General features: G+C 57.4%; 10 protein-coding genes across 10 annotated transcripts; 5 read left to right on the top strand and 5 right to left on the bottom strand.

The window, feature by feature from the left end:
* Nucleotides 1-635: 635 nt before the first annotated feature.
* EX895_001164 (uncharacterized protein) lies at nucleotides 636-3,578 on the top strand (the record flags this gene model as incomplete). The annotated part of the gene is made up of 1 exon (XM_029881764.1): nucleotides 636-3,578. The coding sequence occupies one exon, from the start codon at nucleotides 636-638 to the stop codon at nucleotides 3,576-3,578; it is 2,943 nt and encodes a 980-aa protein (XP_029741852.1).
* A 616-nt stretch (nucleotides 3,579-4,194) lies between these two features.
* On the bottom strand, nucleotides 4,195-5,934 carry EX895_001163 (uncharacterized protein; the record flags this gene model as incomplete). Its single annotated transcript, XM_029881763.1, has 1 exon — nucleotides 4,195-5,934. The coding sequence occupies one exon, from the start codon at nucleotides 5,932-5,934 to the stop codon at nucleotides 4,195-4,197; it is 1,740 nt and encodes a 579-aa protein (XP_029741851.1).
* Nucleotides 5,935-6,992: 1,058 nt separating this feature from the next.
* Nucleotides 6,993-8,999, bottom strand: EX895_001162 (uncharacterized protein; the record flags this gene model as incomplete). Its single annotated transcript, XM_029881762.1, has 1 exon — nucleotides 6,993-8,999. The coding sequence occupies one exon, from the start codon at nucleotides 8,997-8,999 to the stop codon at nucleotides 6,993-6,995; it is 2,007 nt and encodes a 668-aa protein (XP_029741850.1).
* A 1,500-nt stretch (nucleotides 9,000-10,499) lies between these two features.
* Nucleotides 10,500-11,033, top strand: EX895_001161 (uncharacterized protein; the record flags this gene model as incomplete). Its single annotated transcript, XM_029881761.1, has 1 exon — nucleotides 10,500-11,033. The coding sequence occupies one exon, from the start codon at nucleotides 10,500-10,502 to the stop codon at nucleotides 11,031-11,033; it is 534 nt and encodes a 177-aa protein (XP_029741849.1).
* A 302-nt stretch (nucleotides 11,034-11,335) lies between these two features.
* EX895_001160 (uncharacterized protein) lies at nucleotides 11,336-12,563 on the bottom strand (the record flags this gene model as incomplete). Its single annotated transcript, XM_029881760.1, has 2 exons — nucleotides 11,336-12,219; nucleotides 12,305-12,563. 2 exons carry the CDS (start codon nucleotides 12,561-12,563, stop codon nucleotides 11,336-11,338), a joined length of 1,143 nt encoding a protein of 380 aa, XP_029741848.1.
* Nucleotides 12,564-13,378: 815 nt separating this feature from the next.
* Nucleotides 13,379-14,809, top strand: EX895_001159 (uncharacterized protein; the record flags this gene model as incomplete). The annotated part of the gene is made up of 1 exon (XM_029881759.1): nucleotides 13,379-14,809. One exon carries the CDS (start codon nucleotides 13,379-13,381, stop codon nucleotides 14,807-14,809), a length of 1,431 nt encoding a protein of 476 aa, XP_029741847.1.
* A 244-nt stretch (nucleotides 14,810-15,053) lies between these two features.
* On the bottom strand, nucleotides 15,054-16,474 carry EX895_001158 (uncharacterized protein; the record flags this gene model as incomplete). Its single annotated transcript, XM_029881758.1, has 5 exons — nucleotides 15,054-15,274; nucleotides 15,411-15,596; nucleotides 15,681-15,807; nucleotides 15,944-16,162; nucleotides 16,301-16,474. The coding sequence occupies 5 exons, from the start codon at nucleotides 16,472-16,474 to the stop codon at nucleotides 15,054-15,056; spliced, it is 927 nt and encodes a 308-aa protein (XP_029741846.1).
* Nucleotides 16,475-16,926: 452 nt separating this feature from the next.
* Nucleotides 16,927-20,205, top strand: EX895_001157 (uncharacterized protein; the record flags this gene model as incomplete). The annotated part of the gene is made up of 1 exon (XM_029881757.1): nucleotides 16,927-20,205. One exon carries the CDS (start codon nucleotides 16,927-16,929, stop codon nucleotides 20,203-20,205), a length of 3,279 nt encoding a protein of 1,092 aa, XP_029741845.1.
* A 392-nt stretch (nucleotides 20,206-20,597) lies between these two features.
* EX895_001156 (uncharacterized protein) lies at nucleotides 20,598-22,768 on the bottom strand (the record flags this gene model as incomplete). The annotated part of the gene is made up of 3 exons (XM_029881756.1): nucleotides 20,598-22,313; nucleotides 22,399-22,477; nucleotides 22,545-22,768. The coding sequence occupies 3 exons, from the start codon at nucleotides 22,766-22,768 to the stop codon at nucleotides 20,598-20,600; spliced, it is 2,019 nt and encodes a 672-aa protein (XP_029741844.1).
* A 1,396-nt stretch (nucleotides 22,769-24,164) lies between these two features.
* On the top strand, nucleotides 24,165-25,283 carry EX895_001155 (uncharacterized protein; the record flags this gene model as incomplete). The annotated part of the gene is made up of 1 exon (XM_029881755.1): nucleotides 24,165-25,283. The coding sequence occupies one exon, from the start codon at nucleotides 24,165-24,167 to the stop codon at nucleotides 25,281-25,283; it is 1,119 nt and encodes a 372-aa protein (XP_029741843.1).
* Nucleotides 25,284-25,566: the final 283 nt, after the last annotated feature.

Genomic DNA, 25,566 nt, shown 5'->3' with positions numbered 1-25,566 from the left:
ATGAACGGGTCGTTGCTGGAAGCAGCGCATCGTAAGGAGCTGCAGAACGCGGAGCAGCCTGGTTGAGCAGACGAGAATGCGGACTGCGACACTGCCTCCCGCTACTGCTCGCTTTGTTGATGCGGAGATGAGGAGTGCCAAGGTTTAGGGAGTTGCTGTTAGGATGTTGATCGCGGACCAATGCATGCTCGATGATATCGCCGTTGATGGTCAGCCCTCGTGACGCCTTGTCGAAGCGCCAACTTTTTTTCCCTTTTGGCCGGCGAAATGTCCTTTGTCAGGGTTCAGAGTGTCGGTTTTCTTCCACCCGCACGAAAAGTAGGCTCTTGGTAAGGCTCCGAGGCTTGCCCGGTTCAGCTTCATGAAAACCTAAATTTTGGAAGAATCCTGTGTAAGTAGTGACAGCTTTCGACCACCATCAACGTGTCGACGCACCATCGCGCATCGCATCGCAGCGGACAGCCGCAATTGCAGGCTCTCCTCAGCGAGCATTTTGAAAGCTGGAACGACATGCTGCAACGCTGATTCTTCAGACGCATTCTTGCCCCGCTCCTCACCTCTGAAATCCTCGACGGCGTCGCAACACTTTGATTCAGCACAAGCAGCGCTGTTCACCTGTCTCGTTGCTTCACATCATGTCGCTGCAACTCCCTCGCATCCTCATTGTGGATCACTTCGACTCGTATACCCTCAATCTCCTCTCCCTGCTGCATCCTGCCGACGCACAGCAATGTCAGCTTCCTCTCAACGATCGCCAAGAGCTCACGCGTAGAATCGCGGATCGCGTCCTCGTCCTACCACACACACATCCGCTATTACAACCCGCCGCCTTCCATGAGCTCGTTCGTCCGTACGTCGATGCCATCATCTTATCTCCCGGTCCCGGCAGTCCAGACAAGGCCGCCGACTTTGGGGCGGCAGAAACACTGCTCAAGGACGAATCACTTCGTCTTCCGGTTTTTGGCGTTTGTCTTGGCCACCAAGGCCTCGCAGTTGCCTTTGGAGGTCAGGTCACGCGTGCCATCAGTGTCCGTCACGGTCTTCAGAGTAAGCTCAAGATCACAGAGCCGCCACTCTCACAGGCGACTTCACAACACGCTGTCTCCTCGATCCTTCAAGGCGTCCCCCAGGATGCCCTCGTCGTTCGATACAACAGCTTGATTGTCGACCCGGATACGCTGCCTGATTGCCTCCACATAACAGCCTGGAGCTGTGACCAGGTCTCGACAGCCCCGCCTCCCCGTCCTGGCACTACCAGAAAGGATGCACTACCAGCTCCGCTCCGAGTGCCTGCAGAACACGCCGCCGTATCTCTCAAGCATCGCGACCTTGCATCTCTGAGTCGCTCTCCTTCCACCATCCCTCTTTCCTCTCGAAACGGATCCGAACGCCTCTCTGACTTGGGTGACATGCCCTCATCGGTGGCGACAAGTGTCGACGACTTGGCCGAGGTCGAAGGCAGCCAGATCCTAGAACACACCTTCTCTCCAGCTATCATGGCGTTGCAGCACAAGATCTTGCCCTTCTATGGCGTGCAGTTCCATCCAGAAAGTATTGAATCCAACTGGGGTCATACCATCATGTCTAATTTCCTTGACCTCGTCCGACAATACTGGCAGCAACAGGCATCACGACAGGAGACCGAGAAGTCCGCGACGTCTTCGGAGGCTCGCGGCCGGATCATCGCTTGGGACGAGGCCGGTCTCGCTCTGCCTATGCATCTCAGGCTTGCTGGCGAGCGTTGCCTCGCGAGCCATTCATGCGCACATGCACAACCCGCCGCGAGCAATCATGTCGCCGACAAACGCGCCTTCGTTCTACTCGCTAATCGCTCACCTGCGATACCGTCGGATCGCTCTGCCGACATGGTGCGCATCTTTGACAAGCTGTTTCGCCGTACAAGCCCGGCGGGTGCCGTCTGGCTAGACAGCGCACGTCTCAAGGACCCGCATAGTCGATACTCTTTCATGGCGTTACCATCATTTGTCCTCTCGTACCGCGATGGCAGCCAACATATCGTCGTGTCCGGGGACGAGAACTGCACTTCCAAGGTCGCGTTGTCCGGGTCAAAAGACGCATCGTTATGGTCCTTTATGAATGATCTGCAGAGGCAGCTGCAAAATTCCATTGATTCGACAGCTGCTTCCCAAATTCTCGATGACGACCAGCAAGGCAACCTCTTCCGCACCGGCTTCAGTGGCTATTGGGGCTACGAGATGAAGAACGAAAGCCTTCAGCTCGAGATACCCGCGCCAGTGGGCAGCAACGGCAACGCTTTTGACGCCGAATTCCTGTATTGCCCGAGGGTGCTCGCTTTCGATCACCATCTGCATCAGTGGATTGCTTTTGCCTTGGTCGAGTCTTCTTCTCTGACAGCACCATTGCCCACTTGCTTGGCAAAAGTGGACGGCGCACTAGAGGACCTGCGAGGGAATGGCAAGTCTTGGTCTCGGTGGGCGCTCGGTAAGGCAGATGCCGAAATATGGATGCAAGAAACACTTGAAAGTGTCCTGGCGCTTTCCGGCCAAGCTCCAAGTCTTTCTCTCCCAGATTCAGCTCAGAGCGCTGCAGCATTCCGAAGCGCCATGCCGCTGCTCAAGCCTCGCATGCTCGCCGAGGACTACATGGATCAAATTGAATCGGCCAGAGAGCTGATCGCTGCGGGCGAGAGCTACGAGCTCTGCATGACGAACCAATTTCAAGGTCGGCTTCCGCCGCTCGACACGGCCGACGCGGACCACTTTGACCTCTACTGCAAGCTCCGAGCTCGCAATCCTGCGCCTTACTCTGCCTTCATCAGGTTGCCTTCTTTCACTACAGGCGGGACAGGACCTGAGCGGCAAAACCGCGGCCGTGCCATCCTCAGCACGAGCCCGGAACGGTTCATGCGCATCACCGCAGACGGCCACGTCGAGATGAAGCCCATCAAGGGAACTCTGGCTCGAGCAGGCTTTGGACCGGGGGAGCAAGGCATGCGAGCCGGGGGCGGCGCCACGCACCAAGAGGAGCGAAACAAGCTCGCGTGGCGCGAGGCGGAGGACGCAGCGCGTCGAGCCATACTCTCTGCCGACATCAAGGAGCGGGCGGAAAACCTAATGATCGTGGATCTCATCCGCGCGGACCTCTTGTCTTTCTGCAACTCGGACAGCGTCGCTGTGCCTAAACTCATGCAGGTCGAGTCCTACGAGACGGTGCACCAGCTAGTCACTACTGTGACCGGGCAGCTCAAGGCATCCGTTGGCACCACGGAAGCGATTCGCAGATGTTTCCCTCCAGGCAGCATGACGGGTGCACCGAAACGTCGCAGTGTACAGCTGCTCGAGCGGCTGGAGCTCAACTTGGCTGATGCGGAGAGAGATGATGAGCTGCGTGCTAGGAGAGGCATCTACTCGGGCGCGCTCGGGTGGCTAGGGTGCGACGGAGCTGCCGATTTCTCGGTTGTGATTCGTACGCTCATTGCTGACGGTGACGACGTGTCGATCGGCGCTGGTGGAGCCATTACTTATCTTTCGGATGCCAAGAAGGAGTGGCAGGAGGTGCTGGACAAGGTCACAGCCTTGGCTAACATCGATGCCTGAAATATGGCACAAACACTTTCAACAGAACGATGCTCAGCATCCATACGATAAATATTCACGATACCCATCTCTCATCCAACATAGAGTCATACAACACGGTCTCTTCTGAATTACTTTCCGATCATCCATAGATCGCATTAAACCTCGCTATTTATCTCGTCCTACTTGTCACCGTTTTCTCGCTGTACTTTGTTATCGCTACCTCAACGTAGCCACGTCGCTCTTGCCACACTGTCGTAGCTAATTTCAACACCGACACAACAACGCAGAATGTGAAGCAGCACCTGTGAATTCTTTCACTGCGAGACGGAAAAGATCTTGCTAAGGGGAACAGGGAGCCCTGGTTGAGCAGTTGAGAAGGGGAAGGGGGGAAACGATACTTGAGCTCGACCTTGTTGAGAAGGTATGAGACGAGAGGGGGGGATACCGGGAGCGGGATCTTCTTTTTTGTATGATTTTGTTCTTTTCGGTTGTTGTGGAATGTGTGCTTCTGGAGTGGTAGGGGAAGGGGGGAGATCGAGACGGGGAGACACGACAGGGACGAGGTCGGGCAAAGGAGTTGAGTGCATCAAAAAATGCTCCTTCACCCTCGACCTCTATCATCAAGCAGTCACGCTCAACCGACACCGTCGCAGCCAACCGCACCCCTCTTCATTTCCTTGGGTTCACCCAACATTCCTCTGCCCTTCTCGACATCGCCACCCAGCCTCTGGATCCTCTCCTCCTTCTCTCTGATCAGCTCGGCGACCTCTCGCTCCAACAGCCTCCTTTGGGCGCCGGCCCTCTTGCCGGCCTCCTCGACGTTGCGCAGCAGCTCGGCATCCGAGATCCTCTGCTTTTTGCCAGAGGCGCTGTTGCCCAAAGCGGACCTGTCGGCGGCGGTGAATTCGTCGAAGCTCTCCTCGAGCACCTTGAGGACGACGCTGAGATTGTTGGGGAGGTACTGGAGGATGGGGCTGCCGCCGGTGGCGATGTCGTACGTGCTGCGCTGGATGATGTAGCTCTTGGTGAACATCCAGTGGCGGTTTCTGAATTCGCGGATCTGGTCGACGAGGAGCAGGTACAGCGCCTTTGCGCGCGGGCTGGTGGACATGGCGAACCCACGCACGCCAGCGAGAGTAGCGCGGGCTTCGAGGTGCTGGAGGAACTCGCGCTGGTTGCGCGGGCGGTACGAGCGGAAGTCGCGCAGGGTCTTGGTGAGGTCATTGTTGGGCATGTGAGCGGTAATCTCGAGGAGGTTGTCGCCCGTGGGGACGATCGAGTCGTTGGCGCCCGACTCGCCGCGGTAGAACTGGGGCTCGTCGGACACACCCTCGTACACGACTCCCTCTGGGAACATGGCGTTCATCTTCTTGGGGCCCGTGCCAAAGATGAAGCTGCGGTACTTGAGGTAATCGGCAGGCAGGGAGCGGCTCCACATGGTCTCCATCGACTCGTTGATCTTGCGGTACGTGACCAGCAATCGTTCAAACGCATCTTCGAACGCAGCGACGTCCTTGGCCGCACACGCACGCAGTGCGTCCTCGGTCGCAGACACCAACTTGCCCGTGTAGCTGACCATCTCGACGTGCACCAAGATAAACCCGCGTTCGGAACCGGACGCGTCCTCGAACGAGCGGATGAGCTCCATGTTGTCGAACGAGTACTTGCCCGCATTTCCGGCATAGTTGGGGTCCTTGCAGCGGTAGTTGACGAGCGCGTACGATGAGGCGTACTCCATGTAGGGGAAGTGACCGAGGGCGTCTGCGAGTTTCTTGAGCGGCACGGCGAGCTGGCGCGGGAGGCTCGTGCGGCCCTGAGCGTAGAGCCCCGTCTGGCGGAAAGCCAGGTCGACGGGCTCGAGCAGATACGCCGACGTCGCAAAGCAGTAGTCTCGGAACAGTGCCGCCAGCAAATGCGAATCGCCAGAGGCAATCGCCGCATCGACCGCCTTCGCCTCCGGTCCGTCGGCGTCCAGCTCGTCGAGCACCGCATCGCCAAACTCGCCCTTGCCTAGCAAGCCCGTAGCGCGGTGGCCGTGTGCGTCGGCGGGCTGGTGAATCGTCATCCTGTCGAGCAGCGACGAGAGGTTGGCAAACGCAGCCGGCATGCGGTGCAGCGGGTCCTCGCGCGGGAGGAAGCCGCGTTCGCGCGAAATGACGAAGGGAGGCAGCTTAGCGATAGCGGCTTTGTCGTTGTTGACCACGGCGGGCAGCTCCTCGAGGAGGTATGGCTCGACCGAGGAGGACGGGGAGGAGGCGGGGACAGAGGCGGCATCCGAGACTTGGGCGAACGTGCGGCGGCTGAGAGGGAAGGCGCCGGTGCCAAGACGCGGAGCCGCCGTCAGCAGTGTTCGGCTTCGAACTGCGGGCAGCATTTTTAAGGAGAGAAGTTGCGCTGGTTGAGATTCAAGAGTATGGGGTGGTGATCTCGGGTGAGAGAGCAATGGGAGGCAGAAGGGCAAGAAGAGTTGGAGGAGGCCAAGAAGTACTTATATCAAGTGCGAGAGATAAGTCAGGGGACAACACACTCTATCCACTCAGTAGTGCAACGTATCTGTCAAAGCTGGTCTTCTTTCTTCTTGCCAAGGTGCGAAAATCGCTCAAGGCATTGACAGCTTGCATGCTCGCCAATCAGCAACGGGCGCGGGCAGCTTACACACCGCGCACACCCTTCTCACCAGTAGCGCTTGGCGCATTTCGCAGCGGACCAGACACAGAACAGCACGGGGTGGCTTTGCATCCTGTCACGGGGCCAGGACATGGGATTGAGCCCATCAGAACACCTTATTCAGAAGAAGAAAACAAAACGAGTTGATTAGGGCGGTGAACCCAGTGCACACACGCGCTTAAGCGTGCAGCCGTCCAAGGAGCTGGCGTGCCGAAGAAGGGGGAAAAAAGGCCCAGGAAAAGGCCCGAATACAGGCCCAGCCTATCCGACGAGCGGCTGGCACTCTCCGCTACTTGACAGCTCGCTAACCTCTGGGGCACAACGAGAGGGAAAGAGAGGGAGAGCGCGTCTTTTTACAAATCGCATATTTCTTTTTCGCGTGGGGCAGGTCATTGGGTGGGGATAATGGCCCGGCTTTTGGCCCGTTTGTGTTTGAATACAGAGCGGACCCGGTCAGAAAGCCGCCTGAACCACGCTATTGCTGATAAGCTCGTGTTGTTCCGCATTGCTGAACACAAGCGACCGAAGCAACAAAGTGTACCTTCCAGGTTGGCACTCTATCGAAGTCAAGTGAGAATTTGTGTGCTTTCGACGCTGTCGCATGTTCTGACGACGAGGTGGATGGTGCTTCGAGTGTGATGTGGTTCAGATGATGGTATTGGCAAGGCGTTCGAGATGCAGATAACACACGAATGGTGCGAAGGGTGACCAACGTCGTGCTATCATGCATTGACATCGAATGTAGTAATATAAGGGATCTGGGTATCAAGCGAAAGTCTCGCGATCATCTGCAGGTCTCGGCGTAGAAGGGCTGGAATCACGACGTCCCCCCGCCGCTTGTACCTCATCATACACGCTTCTCCCAAACCTCTCATCCACTGAGTCCGCCTTCCCACCCTTGTCTATACTCGTATCGTGATTACCCCCAAACAGCTGAGAATTCTGTGGCAACGTCGCAACCGGAGCCAGCAACGGCGGTCCGCCTGAGCTTCTCTCCCCTGCCGATGCGTTGCCGTGCTCGCTCCTGACCCCACCGTCACTCGTTGCCGAATCAGATGTACTCCTCCTCCCGCTCGGCACCACCAGCGGCACGGGAGGAGACTTGACCCCGCTCCTATTGGACCTCACCGATAGCGTCATCGGACTCTCGCTCCTGAATCCATATGGGATCGGCGGGGTCTCGATCCTGCCCGGCACATGTCCGGATCCAGGCTGCGGCGTCGAGGTGCGAAACAGCGACATGGCCGCAGCGTCTTGCATCCTCACCTTGTCCGCTGAAGCTGCAATATTCCCCGGGCTCGGTGTTCTGCGCACAAGTGGCGGTGGGGCGCGCGGAGAAAGATTCAGCACTTCAGCATATAGATCGATCGACGTGCGACTCGGTGTGGCGTGCTGAGCAGGGCTGGCGACGCGCTGTACCGGTGGCGACGAAAACGCGCCCCGATTGCTGGGGAACAGATCCTGGCCAGGCTGCGCAAACGTCTTCTCTGGATCCCAGTCGTCGTACAGCTCGGGCGTGTTTTCTGATGCACTGGTGTCATGGAAAGTGTTGCGCACAGGCGTGGTGTTCGAGTTGCTCCTCGACGCCCCGCCAAGCGATCCATTGCGGCTGAGAAAAGACGGGAACGGACGGGACCGCGACTGTCTGTCTGAAACAGTCGATTCGTCACCCTGAGAAAAGGCAGTAGATACAGACGGCCGGATGGCTGCAGGCATCACAGTCGCCACAGGGACCCGCCGCGTCTTTTTGCGGCTCTCATAGCGCGCCCGACCCATGGTCTCGAGCGCCTCTTTGACGCTGTGCGAGTAGGCGTAGTCCGAAGCGGTCGAGTCGTCGGCATTCTTGACTGCGAGCGAACAGCCCCTTTCTATAAGCAGCTGGACGAGCGATAGGTGTCCCCAAGCAGAGGCGAAGTGCAAAGCCGTGTTGCCAGCGCGATCCTGCAGGTCAACATCAGCCCCTAAATCTAGCAGCTGGCGCGTCACGTCGTCGTAGCCGCGGATGCACGCCAGATGCAGCGCTGTGCGGCGCTCGTGCAGCGTTTCTGCGTCGATGAGGTCTGCGAGTGTCGACGCGACGTGGCTGGTCGTGTACGTCGAGTAGGCGTAGATGATGTCGGAGCGGTCGTAGAGCGTGGCCAAGTGAAGCACGGTGTTACCATCGGCGTCGACACTGGGTGCATTGTGTTCGTGACCCATCTCGATGAGCCAGCGGATCAGCTCGACGTCGGCATTGTTCTTGATGGCGATGAGCAGGCTCGGGTCCGCGCTGGTTGCTGTATCTGCAGCAGCGACGGGCTCATCATGGATGGCGAGCGTGTATTTGCGCTGGTGGTGATGCCTCGAAGGGCCGATACGCTCGGGGATAGGTTCGACGTTGCGCACATCGAATGGATGCGCCGACGAAGGACGCTGTGCCTGTGCGGCGCGCAGGGCCGCCTTGGGTAGTCGAGGAGGGCAGTTCGGACTCGATTGCTCGCCGCCACCAGCATCATCGTCGTGGATAGCTGCTGGATGAGGCAGGAATTGCAGTTCGAATGCCCTCGCTGAGATGCGCTGGGCCGCGCTGAGATCGCCTTGCTGGACGGCCCTTCGGAAACGCTGACTGAGTGTGGTGCGAGAGAGGGCAGATGGACCGGAGGCAACTGATGGCGTGGAACCGGAAGCAGATTCTGACGTATTCTTGGCGCGAGCTGGCTTGATGAGGCATGGCTGCTTTGCGCTGCGCAGCAATGAGTTTGAGGTCGTGGATGGGAGGACGGGTGGCATCATAGTAGCGCAATTGAAGCAGATGGAAATGATCGATGGCTCTAATCACCGTTTAGCAATGTCTCTGGTGAATGCAGTGCTGCCGAGTTGTGTGGGTGAGAGAGCCGGTCACGCTCTGTGCAGCGAGTCCATAGTCTGTGAAAGCTTCAGCAGGAAAGCTGGTTACGAGCGATGACCGTTACGTGCTTCCGAAGCATCCACGACGAGGAAAGGATGGAGGGTTCGTACGACGAAGATGCAACGTGCGGCATTGTTCCGTGAACGAGTTTAAGCTCGAGCTGCAGCCGTTTCTGTACGTCGGTTCGGTCGCTGCTTGGGCTTCCATCCAGGGTCCAAGCCAAACGCCGATCTCATCGCCGATGCAAACAGCCAGACCCCTGATCAGCCCAAAATTAATGAGGAAGCTGCACCGTGCGTAAATGATCGAAAATGAAGACAGAACAGTAAAATGAAAGTCATGTCCAATCAGACGTCAAAGCCTACCGCCACTCTAAATGGAGCGTCGAAGCGCAGCTGAGCAAGCGAACTCGAGGTGGAACGTGCTGTGCTGTCTCTTCGAAGGCACTGAGCATCCTTTGCATGATTACAGTCGTGCTTCGGGCGGAACTGACCGATGGCTCGTGGGTGAAGGCGGCAAGCGTGTCATGGTCAGCTGCTGGTCTGTAACACCGTAAGCACTTGTACTCCTCTGCATGCCTGTCTGTGTAAGACAGGTTGAGACTTGGTTTCAAAAGACGGGTGGCGAAGAGCTCCTGGCTTGGCCAAGGTGCTGACGCCATCGATTCGAGACTGCCCCGGGCGGGCTGCAGAGACCGGGAAGAAGGAAAATCGAGGGTTGTTGCAAACGAGCTCTGCAGATTTGCCGGGCTGTGTTTGTTTGATTCACCTGCGCTGCTTTCCAGAGCTGCCAGAAGCGTGTGATCGTCTGTGCGCCCTTGCCTGCGATCGCCTGCGCTTTGGCGATTTCTTCTTCCGCCTTCGCTAAACTGCTGTGAGCTCCTTTTTTTTCCTTGCTTTGTTGTGTAAAATCTTCTTGCTGGATGCTCTGTGGAGTTGCGCCGTCGTCGGATCGTCCTGCCGCATGGGCCAGCTCCCTTGCGAGTATATAAGCTTCGGTCTTTGCCGCTTCTTCCTCTAAGAATCCCCTACGAGATACATCTTCCGGTTCCCATACACAAACAACGTAAGTCATCATTCTCTCGATTCATGACCCGGCACAGATTGCCCCTTGCAAAGCGATTGCTGCAAAAATAAACCCACCTGCACTGCGCCGCATGCACGTCAATCAGGGCCCCGGCGAAGACCATTCGTCTCTTCATTTCGCATTTCGCTCGCTCCATTGAGTGTATTTCGGCGAAATGCTATCCTGACGGTATCTCGGTGTGCACCTGGGGCGTGGAGGTATGACTGTTCCGACAGTTGCTCCTCCAACATCCTCCTTCCTGCTTTGCACCTTCCTATCATGCCTGCTCACTCACACACAGCTTTCCTTTCTCTTTCGAAATGCACGCCTCGTTCGTACGCCGCTTCGCTTCGACCGGCAGAATCATGTCCAACGTCTTTTTCGACATCACCAAGAACGGCGCCCCGCTCGGCCGCATCACGTTCAAGCTCTACGATGACGTCGTCCCCAAAACCGCCAAGAACTTCCGCGAGCTGTGCACCGGTGCTCCCGGTTTTGGCTACGAGGGCTCGTCCTTCCACCGCGTTATCCCGCAGTTCATGCTGCAGGGTGGTGACTTCACCGCCGGCAACGGCACCGGTGGAAAGTCGATCTACGGCGCCAAGTTTGCCGACGAGAACTTCAAGCTGGCGCACACCAAGCCCGGCCTGCTCTCGATGGCCAACGCCGGCCCCAACACCAACGGCTCGCAGTTCTTCATCACCACCGTCGTCACCTCGTGGCTCGATGGCAAGCACGTCGTCTTCGGCGAGGTTGTCGACGGCCTCGACATCGTCAAGGCCATCGAGGCCGAGGGCACGAGCTCGGGCAAGCCCAAGTCCAAGATCACCATCGCCAAGTCTGGTGAGCTTTAGATCAAGCCATAAATCCGTGCCCACTACACAAACACATATCTGTTAAACAATGTACTTCGGACCTTAGCTGTCACAAGCTGAGCTGAAATCCAGATGCAGTTCGTGAAAAGAACCCGTCCCTGATGACTGAAATGAAGATTGAAACTGCTACAAATGAAATTTGGATGCGGCTCCCTTGATGGAAGCGGCCCACGTGAGAATAGTATCACCCCACAACCACACACGGCGGAGAGAGCATACAGCGCTACAACGATAGACTCCATTCAAACGCACGCATAAATGCGACAAATGCACCAGTGAATCTACGCCACTTGCGTGTCCGGTTCCAAGCCAGCCGCAGCGGCGGCCTGCACAGGATCGACCGTGAGCGGAGGAGCGGGGCTTACATCCTGGCCCGCGTCAGCTTCGACGCCGATCCATGAAGAACTCATGTTGGAGCTCGACCCGTCGCCGTCGTTCTTGTTGACATGCTTCCTGCCCGTAGTGAGGGGTCGATCGTCGTTGGTCGATGAGGTGGGGGAATCGCTCGAGAGGCTCACGACGCTGGCGCTGTTCGATGCGTCGTTGTCGGCAATCGTTTGTTCGTAGTGGTGGCTGGGCGCGGCGGGGGACGCAGGCGGGTACGGACTGACAGGTGTGAAATTGAGACCCCCCGACAGACCTCTTCGTCTGGAGCCTTTGAGCTGCGAGAATCGCTGCACTGGGCTGTCAAGACCGCTCTCGGTGCCACTCTCATCCACATCCGTATCGGCCAGCCCCATTGCTCCGTCGACACCCACCCTGGGCGCACGGCCAAAGTAGTCGCGCCCTGCGTCGCCATCTGTGTCAGCATCGCCCAACGATCCATTCTCGCTGTCGGCCGAAGTGAGCGATGCGTCGGCTGCGTCCTTATTGAGCGTGCTGAGCCTTGCCTGTTGACCACCGCTGGCGACCCATGCTGCCTCCTCTTCGGCAGAGCCGATGCTGAGGCTGCGTGCACGTTGGCGGAGCAGCGTCTCGGCGTCGTAGGTGCCAGGAGAGAGCAGCGGTGCTTTTACGATGCTTGGTATGTTGCTGCGGTCCGTGGGGCGGTTGCGGTCATTCCGATAGACGCGCGGGTTGCGTCGTCGAGAGCTGGATCGTCCGATGGGCACTTTCACGCCCGCTTTTGTTTGACGTTGGATGCGTACCCTTCGTCGATGCAGTCCTATCCAAAAGCAACAGTGCAAATAATAGAGGTCAGACCTTGGGTGCATACACGGCCTGGGTTTTGCGCTTGATCGCAGACGTACCTAGCGTTCTGAAGACAGCATAACCAGCAAAGTCGAGAATCCCAATCAAAAAGATCGGGAGCAGGATGAGCAGCGAGATGATGCGGCAGGCTTGACAGAAGAGCGTGATGCTGTAGGGCATGGGAGGGTCGATGATCATTCTCCATGCCGAGACTGGCTGAGGCTCCGGATCGCGAAAGAAAGCGGCTTCGAGGAGACGCTTGAGCGTGTCGAAGGGTGTGTTGTCCGCAAAGGACTGCGCTGACTGAAACCAAGCCATCTTGAGGGTATGAGGGGACGGCTCGATTGGATCGCCTGAAATAGGTATTGCTCGACTGTACTTTTGAGCTTCCACTTGAAGGGCGCGAGTTGCTGCTCGGTATACGCTTTTCGATCGGTCGCTCGCCTAGCCCAATGAAAGAGCAAGAGAGTTCCGACGTTGGAAAGGCCGTCGTGTTCGAGACTCGAGCTCAGAGCGTTACTACCGAGGATGTTTGCAGCGAGACGATGCGAAGATGTTGCTGTTCAGCTGTTCTCCTCGCTGCTCGACTCGAAATGGGATGAACGGTGAAATGCGAGTTGGTTTCGTCGTCCTCGAGTGACAGCCGAGAGGGAAGAGTCGGAGAGCAAGCGCTTGCTTGCGGACTCCAATTTTCGTGGCTTTCATATGTGAAATGTCTTTGCCCTGCATGAGCACATCGCAGCAAGCAAAATAGCTGGGCTCCGTGCACAGGAAAGGAGCGTGGGGAAACTCAAACCTTGTTAGGTCACAAGTGTTCCTCTAAAGTTGACACGTACGAGACCCTTTGGAGCGAAAGCGCAAAGAAGAAAAATCTCGGACTTCGCCTTCCAAAAAAATGGAAATTCTTGAGGATTTAGCCACCAGAAAGAAATCTTGCAGGACGGAGGGAGAAAAAAAGTGGTTTCTGTTCCTGTCGAACACATTGACTTCTGTTTGCTGTTTTTGCTACTGCTGCTGCTGTTAACACTCCAGCTTTGCACCCACGTTTTCATCTTGCTCGGCTTTGCTTCCTACCAACTCTCCATCTGGGCAGCACTACGCACTCTCTCACACACACACGCTCGCAACCAGACATGTCGGCAGAACAGGCCAAGCAGGAAGAGCTGGCTCCTGCCGCTTCCACCTCCACCACCACAACCACAACCATGACCATCGAGGAGGCCAAGCAAGAGGCTCTTCGCCAGGTCGAGTTCTACTTCCACGATTCGAACCTGCCCTTTGACAAGTTCCTCTTCACTTTGACCCGCAAGGACCCAGAAGGCTGGGTGCCCATCGCCACCATCGCCTCGTTCAAGCGCATGCGAGCCATCAACGACTTGCTCGGCCTCGACGGCATCGCAGACGTTCTCCGCCAGTCCAAGGATCTGCTCGATGTCAGCGCCGATGGACAGAACGTGCGCAGGAGGAAGGAGCTCGTGCCCGTCAAGGACGCCTTTGACCGATCCGTCTACGCCAAGGGTTTCGGTGAGGAGACCGAGACCTTGCAGAAGGAGCTCGAGTCGTTCTTCTCCACCTTCGGCAAGGTCAACAGTGTCCGAATGCGTAGGGACATGGAATCCACCGCCAAGCCCAAGCCTTTCAAGGGCTCCGTTTTTGTCGAGTTTGCCGAGATGGAAGACCGAAACAAGTTCCTCGCCCAAGCAGCAACCGTGGAGCCCGAGCAAGACGGCGGTAAGGGCATCTCGTTCCAGGATCAGCAGCTCTCCGCCATGAGCAAGGATGCCTACGTCAAGATGAAGATGGAGGAGAAGGGAATCGACCCTAGCAACAACAAGATCAACCGCGGCGGCGACTCGGCCCCCAAGAAATTCAACGCTTTCAAGGAGATGAACAAGCGCGAGCGCGATGGTTCGCGTGAGCAGCGCAAGAAGGATGACGACAAGCCCAAGCGCTCGGACCCGCTCGAGTTCGAGTACAACGGCAAGCCGCTCACCACGCGCCCCGATGGCACCGTCGACCCGGACGCCGTCACTTTCCCCGCCAACTCGGTGCTCAAGTTCACCGGCGCCGGCGAAGGCGGCAACTGGAAGGACCTCAAGGATACCCTGGTCACTGTCCACCCGACTTCGTTCGTCGAGTTCCCTACTGGCGCCGTCGAGGGTGCCGTCGGCTTCAAGGAGCCGCTTTCCGACGAAAAGCTGGCCGAGATCAAGAGCAAGAACATCACCGTCGGAGGCAAGGTCGTCGAATTTGCCCGCGTCGATGAGGAGACATCCAAGAAGTTCTACATTGAGCGCGCCAACTTCCGTGCGTCGTTCATGCTCGACCGACGCGAGCAGGACAGCCAGCGCGGCGGCCAGCGCGGTAATGGCAGCTACCACCGCGGCGGAGGTCGTGGCGGTCGAGGCGGCAAGTTTGGCCGTGGAGGCGGACGCGGTGGATTCGGCAGGGCTGGTGGCGACAAGCGAAAGCGTGACAATGACAACAGCAACAGCAACAGCAATGCTCGCGACGACGGCGCACCACCTGCCATCGGCAGCAAGAAGGCCAAGACTGAAGAGTAAAATTCCCCCAAAAAAGGTGTCGGAGAGGACCTCTCTTCACCTAGCAGCGGAGAGCCCGGCATCCAACCTTTGTAAATATTTTTTCATTGTACCAGCAGCAACAACCATCGTAAGATCACTTCTTGAACCCCTCTCGAGGTCGCACGACACCATCCTTTGCCATTGACCCGTGACATGTGATTAGAGAAGTTCCATTGCTGAAACACAGGCGGGGAGGTCCAGGCGGACAGAAGCTTGTGGCTATTTACTTGGACTGAGGCACGAGCGACGCTTGGTGTTGTTTGCGGTGCTTCTTGATCGCTCTATCGGCGATCAATGAACGCCAGACGGGGATGGCGACCCACGAAACGAGCGCAATCACTCGGTCAACTACACCGCGGTTGGTCGGCCCGGCACCTAGCGCTGCTGCGCGGAACAGTTCAGTGCTGAAGTCGGTCGTGATGAAAAAGTGATCCCGCTCAATGCCTGCCGCCAGAGTTTCGTATTAGGTTTGAGCGTTAGGTTTGAGCGTACCAACGGTCAGTATTCACTTGGCTTGAATGAAGAATCGCGAGCGACCCGAAGCTTCGACCGTGTCGGCTTATGCAAAGAACAAACTCACCCTTGATGAGACCCTTGGCGCACTGTGCCGGCGTCAAACCCTCCTCTGTGCCTTCGATCTCGCGCGTGATTTCGGGCTTGGTCTTGTTCTCTTCCTCCAACCCAGGCGAGAAGATGGTTCCGGGGAAGTAGGCGTGTACAGAGATGTCGTAGAGGATCAACTCCGATCGCAGCGACTCGGCCAGTCCTGTGTGTGGAGGGGAAAAGGATTATATCCATGCGGTCAGCATGACTGACGTGGCACAGCGTTGGACGAGAGGCAACTACGTACCTCTGATAGCGTGCTTCATGGGTCCATACTGTGAGTAGCCGACCAGACCCATGAGCCCGAGCGTTGAGCTGACAAGTACGATCTTGCCGTTAACAACGTTGGTGCGCGCCATAGCATTTGCCGCTGCCTAAAGGTACGGCAGTGGTGTCAGACGAGTAGGAGCAGGCGAGGAGAGGAGGCGCGTCAGCAAATGATTCAAGCTGCAGACAGGAAGCAGAACAGGCTTTATCTGCAGCGGAGGAAGCGAGAACGGAAACGCTTACATGTGCGGTAGCGAGACAGGTCCAGTAGTCAGTCTTCATACCCTGTTCGAAGTCGCTTTCGGTCTGATTGAGGAAGAAGCCAGGCTTAGCCCCACCGGCACAGCAGAACACGGTATCAGGTACGACGCTACACGATTCGATTGCCCTCTTGGCACCTTCAAACGTGGAAACGTCGGCTGCGACATATTCGATCTTCTGCTGGTCCGATTTGGCTGCTGCCTGTGCGTGTGTGTTCACGGAGAAGACCGTGCGTGAGGAAGAGTAGCAGAACGGAGGTAAGTGGTACACTATGAGCAGCTGCCACCTAGAAAAGGTTTGAAGCATGGGAAAACAAACACTAAGCTCTTCTCTTCTCACCTTGACTTTTCGCACCGCTTCCCGGAGCTTGGATTCGGTTCTGCTGCAGATGGTGATGTGGGCGCCCTTGGAAGCAAGCAGTTCGGCGACCGCCAGGCCGAGTCCCTGCGAGCCGCCGGTGATGAACACGTGCTTGGCTTGCGGCTTCCATTTGTTGCTACGCAGTGCACCCATGATGGACGAGAGGACGATCGACAGGAGAATTGCTGCGAGTGCGGTTGTTGAAGCGGAGGCCGGGAGCAGGCCGTTTCCGACTGGTGACATTCCGAGAGCAAATGGCGGGTGCGTATCGCGCTCTTCCCTGGCTGTCGAAGGTCGCCTTTGTTGAGGATACTCGAGCTTCGAAAGGATCAGCGTCAGCTCTGGATGAAGGTGTAAGATAAGTGTTGGTCTCGTCAGGAAGTATAACTTTGTGTGCGGAAGGCGGAGCGGTCTAACACTTTACCGCTTTTCGCCAAGTCGAGCCACGAAAGAGCCAATTGACAAGTCTTCTTGAATCTGCTCTTTCTGTCGTTCTACTACCAAATACCACCTAGCCGCTGAGCGACTGTCAGCTTCAAGCTCATAGCGACCCTTTCGGAAGAGCGAGAGCGCATGCATCCGAAGCTGTCTCCGCTCCGGCAGCCATGGACTCGAGCTCGCATCTTGCTGCGTCGACCAGCCTCAGTGGCCAAGCCGAGCTGTACCAGGATGGAAGCGAAACGCTGGAATCGCCTGCTTTCCCATCGCTGACTCCCCTCTCACACGATCTGGCCCTTCTCTCACCTACGCACACACCCCACTTCTCGGTGGACGACTTTCTCGTGTCACGGACAAAGGCTTCCGACCTCAACTTTATCCTTAGCGATCTGCGCAGCTACAGCGAGAAGCTCAAAGATGAGCTCTACTCGATCATCAACGAGGATTACAAGGACTTCGTCTCGCTTGGTAGCAGTCTCAAGGCGGAGGCGCATCGAATAGCTCGACTTGGGTGGAATGCGCGTTCGACGGATCATGCTGCGCAAGATCATATTCCACAGCAGGGCCTCATGGCTCCTGTGCGTGACACGCTGTTGGCTTCGCGCAGCATGCTCAAGAGCGTCGAGCAGGACATACAGGACTGCATCAAACGTAAAGAGGATGCGACCGCTCAAAAGGCTAAACTGGAGTTGATGCTGCAGCTCCACGACTCCATCGTCACGCTCGAGGATCTGCTGCTCGTGCACCACGACAAGGCGAAGAAGGAACGAAGAAGGTCGTCTCACGCTACTGCACGCAGGCCGTCTGTGCTCAGCATCACTTCGACGCGGGACCGCAGAACCAGTTTGGCTTCAATCGCTTCTGGCTCGGACCAGGAATTGTCCGACTATGCTATGTCTTCCGAGTACGACGATGACACTGACAGCGAAGACGACGCTTCAGACGATCAGCTTACGGCAAAGCGGGCCAACGGCGATGCATCGCTGAAACGCACAAGACGCAGAATCCTACGTCGCCTCTCCTCAGGCACACACAACCCGCGCTCGCCCGTCCAGACGCGAGATTCTGCCGCTCCAGCCGGCATCCCTACCTCGCCCTTGAAGTCCCGGTCCGAAGCAGTCACCAGCACGGCCGCTTCTTCCTCCGCCTCATCGCTACTCGGCCTCCCACAACGCATCGCACGCACCTCGGCCGAATACTCACGCCTCCGCTTTCTCCATCGTCGTATCGATGAGGAAAACCTCGCACACTACGCCGACGCCCTCCAAGACCGCATCGACACCGTCCGCTCCGTGCTGCGCCAGGACCTCCGTACGCTGCTCAGCTACCTCGTCTCTCCCCAGTCACTCCTGGTGCACGGACAGAGTAGCGCAGAGGAGCCGTCTTCGCCCGAGCTGCGCAAGTCGGTGCGTCCACCAACGACAACGGCGGCGATGCATGCACGCAGATCGAGTTTTGTGAAGAGTCATGCTAGGCCGATAAACGAGGAGGAGGGGAACGAGCTGGATGCGTGGAGCCAGGTTGCTGAGCCTGTCGAGCAAGGGGGAGGCGTGGAGGCGCAGTATTGGCGGGCGAGGCTGGAAGAACAGCGAGCGTGGTTGGAGATGGCGTTGAGTACGCTGAATGCGCTTACGCTGTTAAAGAGGGGTGAGTCTGGCGAGGCGGGTAGTGTTACAAGGAGGAATGAGGCGGAGGAGGCTGTGCGCGATCTGCTAGTGTCTGACTGGGCAGCCAGGACCATTGTCGCAAATAAGGAGCATCACGCGAACGGGGTAAGCGTGCAGAAATCGCTTGAACGTCTGCCGCAGTCAGCACAAGCGCTGTTCGAGGAGCACCATCGCCACACCGACTCTGTTCTCATCTCCTCAACCCCGCCCAGCACCCTGCTCGAGCTATACAACACTCTCCTCACCTTCGTCGCCACGACTGCATGGCACATCACCGACGCCTCGCGCGAGATCTCGCATCAATCCATCCCTTCCTCTATTACGCCCACCACTACCACTGTGCAGACCCCATCTGACACCCACTGCGACATCTTCACCAACGTCGTCTGGGACACGCTCTCCTCGCACCTCCTCACCACCATGGGCAACCTCATCTTCTTCGTCGGCCAACCCGATACCTTTTACGCCAATTACACGCTCACCACCACATTCCTCCAGCGCTTTCTCTCGCTCGCACCGTCGCCGCAATCCCGCGTGGCGATGCAGGAGCACCCAAATTGGCTAGCGTTCAACCGGCGGTGGCAGCTACCCGTGTATTTCCAGATGCGCTTTCGCGAGGTTGTTACGCGGCTGGAAGCGGAGTTTGTCGATGGGACCAGGAAGGTGAAAGGCGAGGAAGGGTGGATGATGGCAACGGGGGCGGTCGTAACGGCGGTGGAGAGAGTGTGGTCTGAGGGAGTGCATATCCACGAGCTGTCGGCACGCGAGTGGAGGGTGACGCTCCAGCTGCTGAGTCGGTACAAGACGTGGGTAGAGGAGCAATCTGCTGAGTTTGCGACCGTTGCGGGGGGCAGGCAGCTGGATGCCATGCGCACTTCCTCCAACACCGGCGCGGACGGAGGTCGGACGAGCATCGACCGCCCTGCAAGCAGCGACATTTCGCGCGTCTCCACGCCGCAACCGCCACCCGATTCCAACGCGCAACAGCGCGATGATGAGCAACTGCACTTTGCTACGGCGCTGCTTTCGGACTGTTTCGTGTTGCGCGCAAAGATAGAGAGCGTGTTGGACGAGGTGGTGCTTGCTCGCATTGGCGCGCATCTCGAGGTGGACGCTGAGGCAGGGGTGGCCGGGATGGACGCGCTGCGAGCGGACCTGGTACGAGTGCTGGACGAAGAGTCGCTTGACTTTATCCCGGGGTTGACGGCGAGCGTGGGGCGGCTGGTGTATAACGTCCTTCTTCCACGCGTTGCGTCCCCGCTGCGACTGCTGCGCTCGTTCTCGACCCCGGCCTACCGTCCCTCCTCCTCTTCCGCCCCCACCGGCACAGCAGCGGGCGTCACCGTGATCCACCAACTCTTCCACCCGCTAGAAACATTCCTTCACCTCCCCACCGTCCGCAACCTCCCCTCTACCGTCAAGCGCACCTGGAGCGAAAAGATCCTAGCAGACGCATTCAAACGCTACACGTCGACGATCGAAACGATCAACAAGAACCAGCAATCCCTCATCCGGCTCAAGAAGTCCCAAACCCCCTCTTCCACTGGAGGCCTGCTCGGCGGCCTCTTCAAATCATCCTCCGCCTCCTCGGCCGCCTCGGCGGGAGGCGCGGGCGAAACCGTGGCAGAACTCGAACGCGCCTTCGTCGAGACCAACCGCCAAGCACTCGCCACGTTCGAGTCGAAACTCAACGAGCTCGAGCTCGACATCGACCTGCAAGGCTGGACAGCCTGGCTGACGCTCAAGCGCTTCCTCGAAAGCGATCTGGATCAGCTCTAACCCCCTCCCCCCTCCCACGACACACACCCACACACACTTTCACAAACTTGTGCCCAGGCAGGCAAAAAAGCGCGGAAAGAAAGTGGAATGCATTAAGTTATGGCAAAACGATAGAAAGAGCGCGCGCGCACCTCAACAAGGACGTCGAAATCACTTGACTTGCTTGGCTTGCTTTGCTCAGCAACCCAGGAGGTGCTGCAAAAGGCACAAGCTGGTAGGAGAGGACACTTCAAAAGGAGAGCGAAGAGGGGGGAGGGGTTCCTAAGGACTAACGGACTCGAGACCAAGCGTGTATAAGTATGGTCTTGTATCGAGTGCAAAATGTTTGAGAAAGCACGGAGTTGAGAATGCGGGAACGCGACGAACAGATGCTGAAAAAATGAAGTGTTTCCTCAAGAATCCCACTGATCCTCCTCGGGCTCGCGATCGCCCTCCACCTCGGCCATGGTATGGAACAACTCGACAGCAAAGGCGTTCATGATGCCCGGGGTTACCATCTCGGCTTCTTCCAAGCAGGCGCGAAGGTTAGCCAGCGTGCGCACAGCCTCTCGACGCGAGGCCACCGCCATGTTGAGCTGCTCAATGACCGGAAGGAAGACTGTATCGAGAGCAGTAAGGCGCTCTGCCTGCTGGTGCTGTTGTTGTTGTTGCTGCTGCTGCTGCTGTTGTTGTTGTCGCTGTTGTTGTTGGTGTTGTTCTTGCTGCTTCTGTTGCTGTTGCTGAATTTGCTGTTGGCGCGAATTTTGGTAAGCTGCGTCTGCAGAGCTATTGTGAGCATGGCTCGATTGTGGCGCACTGTGTTGTCGGATTTGGAGCTCTTCCATCCTCCTGCGCTCTTCTTCGACACGGTCATTGTAGCCGCGCTGGTTGTCTGCGTAGTACGGGTCGGATGAAGTGCCGTGCCCGTTCGAAGCGGGATGCTGATGCGAAGTGGAAGCGCCTGCGATGGCCTTATCGTACGCATCAGCTGCAGAGAAGCTTGCCTGACGCGGGATCGCATCGCTGGGTGCCTCACTGGTCGGGATACCTGGTCGTGCTGGTGCCGCTGCAAGGCGTACCGTTCCTCCAGCCGATCCAGATGCAGATCCAACCGAGCCTGCAGATCCAGATGTTCCAAAACTGCGGTCAGGCTGCGGCTGCTGATATCGCTTTTGCGGCTGTTGCTGTTGCTGTGGTTGCGGTTGCTGTTGCTGCAGCTGTGGTGTCGATACGCCTGGACGCGGCGACTGCGACTGAGAATGGGAGGGACTGTGTTCGTACGTCGGGGACCGAGGCTGCGGCTGTGGTGATCGGGGCGGCGCGGGCGGCGCGTGGCGTGGCACTTGAGGTAGCTCCTTGGCCTGATATCTACCGCTGTGTACATCGTCGCCTCCGTTGACAGCAGCCGCAGCCGCAGTCATGGCACTTGCGGGCATGCGCATGGCCACTGTTCCACGCCCTCCGCGACGCATCGTGTTGCGCACCGTTCCAAAATCCCACATGTCCTCCTCGCCCTCCTGGAAGTCGTCGTCTGCCTCTTCGCTCTCCTCTGACTCGTGGCGATCGCCGCCCTCGGCTCTCCATCGTTCGAGTCGTTCGATGAGCTCGGTGAGGTAGGTGGTCTTTTTCGCTTTGCGAATGAAGGGATGCTTCAGAAGCTCTTTGGCGGATGGACGGTTGGCGGGATCACGCTGCAAGCAGAGGTTGACAAATTCCTTGAAAGGTCGGGAAAAGGGCCCTTCAAGTTGAGGCGGTGGGTTCTTGGGGATGAGAAAGAGAACCTTCATGGGGTGAAGGTCGGCATACGGGGGTTCGCCCATGGCCAGCTCGATGGCGGTGATTCCCAAGCTCCAAATGTCGGCCTTGAAGTCGTATCCGCTCTGCTTGATCACCTCGGGGCTCATCCAGTAAGGAGTGCCGACAAACGTGTTTTTCTTGGTCATAGTGGCTGTGAGCTGGCCCGAGACACCGAAATCGGCGAGCTTGACGTCACCTGTAGCGGAAAGCAGGATGTTGGCGGCCTTGATATCACGATGCAGCTTTCCCTCGCCGTGCAGATACTCGAGACCTTTGAGGAGTTCGCGTACAACGATGGCGATGTAGTCCTCGCGAAAGCGGCCGGGTTTCATCTGTGGAGCGGCAAAAGAGGGGGAAGTGTAAGAAGGTCAGCTAAAACTCAGACGCAGCATCTCGTGAATGCGCCCCAAGACTTACCAAATCCGAGCAACTGCCTCCGGAGCAGTATTCCATGACGATCCAGAGGTTGGTGCCTTTGAGCCAGGAGCCATGGTATCTGTGACAAGCGAAAGAGACGTCAGCTGTCTGGATATCCGCATTCTTCGAACGCAGCGGGGACTTACTTTGTGACATGAGCGCTGTCGAGCTGGCTCAAGATGGCAATTTCCTGCTGAATGTCGTCGATCTCGTCCTCAGCATTTTCGAGGTCGATGATCTTGATTGCGACGGGCTGTCTATTTCGCTTGTCGAATCCCTTGTAGACCTCGCCGAAGGAGCCTTTTCCGACCCGATCCTGCTTGACGTAGTAGTCCTCGGGGTCCGCGCCCTGCGGTGGTTCCATCATCATTTTGGGTCAAGAGATGAGCGTTTTGATGGGAGTGTGTGTCGTGTAGCCAGGCAAGATGCTGGCAAGCTGAAGCTGAGGTTGAGCTGTATGTTGGTGTCGTGTGCACGATCACTTTCGAATGGAGAGCTTGAGCCGCGACGGGGATATCTTTGCGCTGAAATGCTGAGGGTATCGAGACGGATGGCGACTGCTGCGTAAACACGGACGGGATGCAAAGGATGGGATGGACGGGCCGAGCACGACTGAATCGAATCCGGAAAAGAGCGAGCCGAGACGGGGTATGGCGAGACCTCTGGGTGTTGGTGATGGTGGGAGCAGAGAATGACGACAATGATGGAAGTGAGCTATCGTTGAGTAGCAACCAAAATGCTGCTGATGTCTATCTCGAGAAGCGCTGTCTGGCTGTGTTGCTTTTGAACTGAGCAGATTTGCTGTGGAGGAAAGAAAGCGAGCGGAGTGGCCGACCAAAAAGGGGCGAGGGGCCTAGGCGCCGCTGCTTGCTTGGCTCAAGTGGAAATCGAGTCGCAAAAATGTTGCGCGTCTACAAATTAGAAACCGACAGAGACACACACACACACACGCACGCACGCACGCCTGCCCAAGGCACACACGGCATACACGCATACATACGCAATGGGGCAGTCCCTCTGCGGTTTCTGTTCAAAAAAACAACACCAACACCAACGCCCGTTGTTGCCGTAACGCACAGCCTAGCGACTTTCTCTCGCTTCGATCGCATTTAGCCGCTCCCTGCAGCGGCAGCAGCAGTCGCCATGCCAACTCAACCCATCTCTCTCTTCCCTGTCGACCTCATCCCTCGAGTTTGTTGGAGTCGAATGCTCAACATCGAACGATTGTGCGAACGCATCAACACCTTGACGGGCCTTGACAGCACATCAACTTCTGAGACAATCGAGCTGGAGCAATTTTAGGTCCGAGCAAACGAACCTTCCCTTTTGGGAGCAGACGGGACACAAGCAAAGATCGGGACATAATCGGGCCTCGTTCGGACTTAGGCTGCCAAATGGTCTGTAATCGGATCGGGCATTTCTTCCAAAAAAAATCCGAAATCGAGCAGCGTCGAGGATGAGCCAGGAAGAAAGCGGCGCTTCATTGCCGCGGTCGCGCTGCCCCCACAATGAGACAGACAGACAGAGATCCGGCTGACACACAGCTTTCTTCGAGCTTTCTGACGGACCAAGGACACCCAGCACAACTTTCCTCTTCCTGTTGCTTCATCCACGATCATTTGGAGCAGCCTTCTCGTATCTACAGCGCCCCTACACATCCACCCGCCTCCGCTCCCCGACGGCCCCGTTGGAAGCACTTAGATATCGCAATCGGAACGGCATACAACAGGAAAGCAGGACAAGTTGCAACTCTCACGCAAGCATCCATGTCTTCGAATCAAGCAGCCGCTGCGGGGACGGCCGCCGCGCCTGTCAAGATCTCCACCGCCGAAGGTTTCGTGACAGGTGCCTTGGCCGCCATGACGGCAGTGACCGTCACTAATCCCATGGAGGTCTGCAAGACTCGCATGCAGCTCCAAGGCGAACTCATGTCGGCAGCACCCCGCGTGCTCAGTGCACAAGCCGGCTCCGCAGCACCACAGGCCGGTGCACAGGCTGCTGCAGGTGCACGCCTCTACACCTCCTCGCTAGACTGCTTTGCAAAGACGCTCAAGTCGGAAGGCATCAAGGGCGTGCAGAGAGGTATCGGTGCTGCGTACGTGTACCAGTTGCTGCTCAACGGCAGTCGTCTCGGGTTCTACGAGCCTTTCCGCAAGACCATCAATCGTGCAGCAGGCAAGCGCCCGGAGGAGCAGTGGGCGGCGGGTGCGTTTGCGGCGGGTGCGTCGAGTGGATGTGTCGGTGCCATCCTCGGCAACCCGCTCTTCCTGATCAAGGCTCGACTTCAGGCGTATAGTCCGCACGTTGTAATCGGCAAGGCATCGCACAACTACAAGAGCACCGTCGATGGTTTGGTCAAGATCGTCAAGAGCGAAGGCCTTCGAGGTCTGGCGAGGGGTATGGACGCTGCCGTGCTGCGTACCGCCATGGGAAGCACGGTGCAGCTGCCGGCGTACACCTGGTTCAAGAGCTACCTCACTAGCATGGACGTCGACGCCAACCCATACAACCCGCTCAAGTTCATCGCCAACAAGCCCAACTCGTTCTTCACCTACTTTGCCTCGTCTGTATTCAGTGGTCTCTGCGTATGTGCCGTGATGCAGCCAGCGGATACTGCCTTGACACGCATGTACAATCAGCCGGTGCGAATCGACGAGCGCGGCCGCAGTGTGGGCACACTCTACCGCAACCCCTTCCACTGCCTCTACCTCACTGCAAAGGCGGAAGGCGTGTTGGGCTGGTACAAGGGCACCACCGCGCATCTCTTCCGCATCGCACCGCACACCGTCTTGACCCTGGTCGTCAACGAGGCTTACTTGCGGTGGTACACCAACTGGAAGGCTGGACGCTCGCTGTTGGACGCACCCGTCGTCAAGACTACATAAGGCGAGGCGATACGGAGGCATACGCAGCCTGCGCTGGCCACTTTTTCTTATAAACATTCCTTTGGCGCCCGTGATGCTGGCCGAGTAGACTCATGGTCATCCATAATAATAGACTTTTGGAGGGAAGCAGCAAATTCTTGTGATCTTCGATCGTTTGTGCGTCTTGCTGCCTAAGATTCGAGCCGACCCCGAAACCTCTTGTGTTGGTCAAAGCGACGACGTTTAGAAGAGGTTTGAGAGAAAGATGATAGATTGATCGCAATTTGCTCAAAAGGTGTTAGAT

Source organism: Sporisorium graminicola, chromosome SGRAM_10 (genome assembly GCF_005498985.1).
Source record: "Sporisorium graminicola strain CBS 10092 chromosome SGRAM_10, whole genome shotgun sequence".
Taxonomy (NCBI): Eukaryota; Fungi; Basidiomycota; class Ustilaginomycetes; order Ustilaginales; family Ustilaginaceae; genus Sporisorium; species Sporisorium graminicola.
The sequence above is the reverse complement of the archived record's forward strand: the minus strand, read 5'-3'. Positions and strand labels throughout refer to the sequence as shown.